The sequence below is a fragment of the Pinus tabuliformis genome, chromosome 3_2, assembly GCF_031772625.1.
Source record: "Pinus tabuliformis cultivar Carrire ecotype Pingquan chromosome 3_2, CPIR1, whole genome shotgun sequence".
NCBI classification, from domain to species: Eukaryota; Viridiplantae; Streptophyta; class Pinopsida; order Pinales; family Pinaceae; genus Pinus; species Pinus tabuliformis.
Window position 1 is genome coordinate 812652096 of NC_142302.1, and position 3839 is coordinate 812655934.

General features: G+C 40.6%; 1 protein-coding gene across 1 annotated transcript; it reads left to right on the forward strand.

Moving 5' to 3' along the window:
- Window positions 1–288: 288 nt before the first annotated feature.
- LOC149183101 (cysteine-rich receptor-like protein kinase 2) lies at window positions 289–3355 on the forward strand. The gene is made up of 7 exons (XM_089418666.1): window positions 289–1283; window positions 1385–1522; window positions 1620–1747; window positions 1834–2047; window positions 2172–2406; window positions 2543–2693; window positions 2810–3355. Exons 1-7 carry the CDS (start codon window positions 497–499, stop codon window positions 3116–3118), a joined length of 1962 nt encoding a protein of 653 aa, XP_089274792.1. The 5' UTR covers window positions 289–496; the 3' UTR covers window positions 3119–3355.
- Window positions 3356–3839: the final 484 nt, after the last annotated feature.

Below are 3839 nucleotides of genomic sequence, written 5' to 3' on the forward strand. Positions count from 1 at the left end.
TATATAACAATATCATATCATTATATAACAATATGATATCATTAACCTGACCACTTGAAATAACTAATATACAATAAAATTTAACTTATGAATATCGAATGTTATATAAATGACTCTCCCTAAGCGCAACGATATTATATTAAAATTTATCCACTTTTTGGAGAAGCCGCAAGGAAAAACGTGTTTTAGGTAAGACAATGTAAACACGACTCGGCTATGGTAACAAAACAGCACAACACGAGTCAACCATCCGGCGATAATTGCAATGACCAGGGAAACGTTAAAGCTGTACATCAGCGTTGCCTGTAGATTTCTTAAGGCAAGTTCGCTGATATGTTCGACTCCGAGTCCGGTGGTAACTTTGGCCACAAAAAACCAACGAGCCCTACAATTAATTGAACATGACGTGACCCGAAAAAAAATAAAGTTGTTTACCGTGTTTCGATGTTAGTTGTTCTAACTAACTCGTTCCTTCCTTCCAAATTTAGTGAGAAACATGCGGCCACTGGGTTCCAATCGGCATTCCAGACAACGGTTATTGGCAGGACTGATGGCCGAAGTTGCCTATTTTCCGTTTGTGGTCGCCATGATGATTGCAGTAGGTTTGGCAGCAGACGATCCCCAGTCTGCACTGGCCGCCGAAAGATGCAGCAGCGAACAAATCTACGCGTATGTGAACGTCACAACCTTTCAGGAAAATCGGAATGCTGTTTTTGAGTCCTTCCGCTCAAATCTTTCCTCGTACGGCTTTGCTGTTTCAATGCAAAACAAATTTGGCGAAACGGATCCTGTGTATGGTCTTGCAGTGTGTCGGAAGTACTTAAGCGCCCAAGAGTGCTCAGAATGCGTCTCGGCAGCCGAGACCCAAGTAAAGAATTACTGCCCCCGATCTAATGGCGGTCGGGTTCATCTGGACGGTTGTTTCCTTAGATATGATAATTTTAGTTTTTATGGTCAGGATGTGGACTATGGGGAGTCCCATTTATGTGCGGCCACAAATGACAGCGATCCACAGACCTCTCAGAGAGCCACTGCCCTATCCAAGGAACTCATAGAAAACGCTTCTGTAAGTAGCGGTTATGCAACTGGCTCCATTGATGGCTCCTTATATGGTGTCGCTCAGTGTTGGCCCACGCTTACCAACAGTAGTTGTCAAAGATGCCTGGCAGAAGTTCAGAATCAAGTACTCAGCTGTCTTCCCAGCCGTGAAGGTCGAGGTCTCGAGGCCGGCTGTTTCATGCGCTACTCCACATACTCGTTTTTCACAGAAAACCAAATTTCCCGTATGAGTTTTATATATTTGCCTCAACTACTTGCTATTTGATTTTGATTTTGATATAACATGTATCTTGATTGTTTTTCTGTTTTGTAATTTTAATCGCAGAACCATTGTCGGGGAAATCGTCATCGAAAGTAGTGCCTATATTATTAGGAAGCATTGGCGGAACAGCTCTGGTTGCGGTGATGTGTTGGATACTCTTCTATAGACGTATTAGACAACGAAGGAACAATGACAGAACAGGTGGTTATAGTTGTTTCCCTGCTAAATTCTTCTGAGTTCTTACACTTGGTCGTAATCGACGGTTATGATGAAATTGTTTTTATGATGCCCTGCGTAGATGAGAATTCAGCAGCGAGGGAAAATTTCGAGCAATTTCTCTTCGATTACGAGGTTATGAGAAAAGCTACTGGGAACTTTAACCGAAACAATATGCTCGGTAAAGGAGGATTTGGTGAAGTTTACAAGGTATAATACCAAAAGTGGATTTGACGGTTTTGTCCAGATGTAAGTGATTTTTTCAAATTAATTCTAATGATTTATTCGATAAGCAGGGAACTCTTCCGGATGGCACGGATGTCGCGGTTAAGAAACTAAATAAAAGGCAGACTAATCAAGCTGCGGCGGAGTTTTTAACAGAAGTGAAGCTCCTCACCAGCGTCCGACACCGTAATCTTGTTCGTTTACTCGGATGTTGCGCGCGAGGACATGACCGGTTGCTGGTATACGAGTTCATGTCAAATAAAAGTCTTGACAAGCATTTGTTCGGTAGGTTGCTGCCATCAATCCTGTGCGGTTTTCAACGATTCAAGTTGTTTTAAATAATTAGGTGTATTGTTTCAATTATTTGCGTCGATTCGAGGCTTTCAAACACTTTATTGGAGATCCACAGGAGAGATACGAAATGTTTTGAGTTGGGAAAACCGTTTAGACATTATAGTGGGCACAGCTCGAGGTCTCTCATATCTGCACGAAGATTCGAACATGCGCATTATACATAGAGATATCAAATGTGCAAATATACTTTTAGATGAGAGATTTCTTCCTAAAATAGCAGATTTCGGAACGGCTCGATTCTTTGGAGAAGGCGATGTCCATGATTCTACGGAAAATTTGGCAGGAACAATGTAAGATGTGCCATTCATTTCTTGCTTTTTTACATCGCGAGTTGTACAATTCAGCGATTACTTAGTCTTATCAGATCTTTTTAACGGTCAAAGCCAAGCATTTATTTATAACTTCCACAAATTTGTTATGAGGCAGAGGCTATATGGCGCCTGAGTATCGCATCCATGGGCAATTAACGGAAAAAGCTGACGTTTATAGTTATGGTATTATGGTTCTTGAGATCGTGTGTGGGAGAAAATGTGTTGATGCAAGATTGGATGCCTCTATGCAGCTTCTTTTGGAATGGGTGGGTATCTACTATCTAGTGTATTTGGAAAGCTTGGTTCCACGATTACGATAAGGAGTTCATTTTACAATCCCGGGATTCAAAACAATGTATTCATAATTTGGCTGATGGTGCAGGTTTGGAATAAATTCCGACATGATCAAGCTTCGGATATTGTTGACTTGTCATTAGAGGGGCACTACCCAAAAGAGCAGGCACTTAGAGTGATCACAGTTGCACTTCTCTGCACTCAAGGCCAATGGGCGCTGCGGCCCGCAATGTCAAAGGTTGTGTCGATGTTAACTAACAATTCAGAGATTACGGATCAGCCAACACAACCGGATTTCATAAATGGCGGTGCAGGGAGAAGTGCGAATGCCAGTAACACGGCGAGCTCAAGTTGTACATCTCACGGATCTGTCACTGTATCTTTGTTTCCTCGTTAGTCTGACTAACTAGAGTTAGTATACGCAAGCTTTGACTTCTAGAACAAGCAAAATGCCCTACTTTGAAGTTTGAGTAGTGAGAAGTCTGAGTATGATTTCTTTGAATTAAAGCTGTGAGTGTTTGGTTTGAATTTGGGTATTATCTTCCCGACTTCCTCTGTCTTAAATATGGAAAGCGTCAACATATAGCATTGTCAGGCTTTTGTCCGAAGCTATTATTTTCATTGAATTGATTGTTATGTCACAAGATATTATAAGTTTTTATAAATTTCCTTTTCATTAATGCTTTCATTCAATTAGTTTGCTCCATGTCAATCAGCAAGACAGTTCTTTCATTCGGTGAATTGTCAAGTTCGCAAAGCAATGAGGATACATTAATGTTTGTTTATTAGTTATTCTTGGAAGTAAAACTTTAGTTACCAATAAACTCGTTCAACTCGTTTGCTCCATGTCAATCCGGAAGGCAGTTCTTCCATTTGGTGAATTGTCAAGTTGGCATTCAACTCGTTTGCTCCATGTCAATCCAGAAGGAAGTTCTTTCATTTAGTGAATTGTCAAGTTGGCAAAGCAATGAATTTATTCACTAGAAAAGAAATGAAGATACCTTGATGTTTATTTATTAGTTTTTCTTGAAGGTTAAACTGTAATTACCAATAAACTCATTCAACTCGTTTGCTCGATGTCAATCCGGAAGGCAGTTCTTTCATTTGGTGAATTGTGA

Coding starts and splice junctions, on each gene's coding strand:
- LOC149183101 (XM_089418666.1), top strand. CDS start 497: ATGCGGCCACTGGGTTCCAATCGGCATTCCAGACAACGGTTATTGGCA. Junction 1,284..1,384: donor CACAGAAAACCAAATTTCCC/GTATGAGTTTTA, acceptor TTTTAATCGCAG/AACCATTGTCGGGGAAATCG. Junction 1,748..1,833: donor GATTTGGTGAAGTTTACAAG/GTATAATACCAA, acceptor TTCGATAAGCAG/GGAACTCTTCCGGATGGCAC.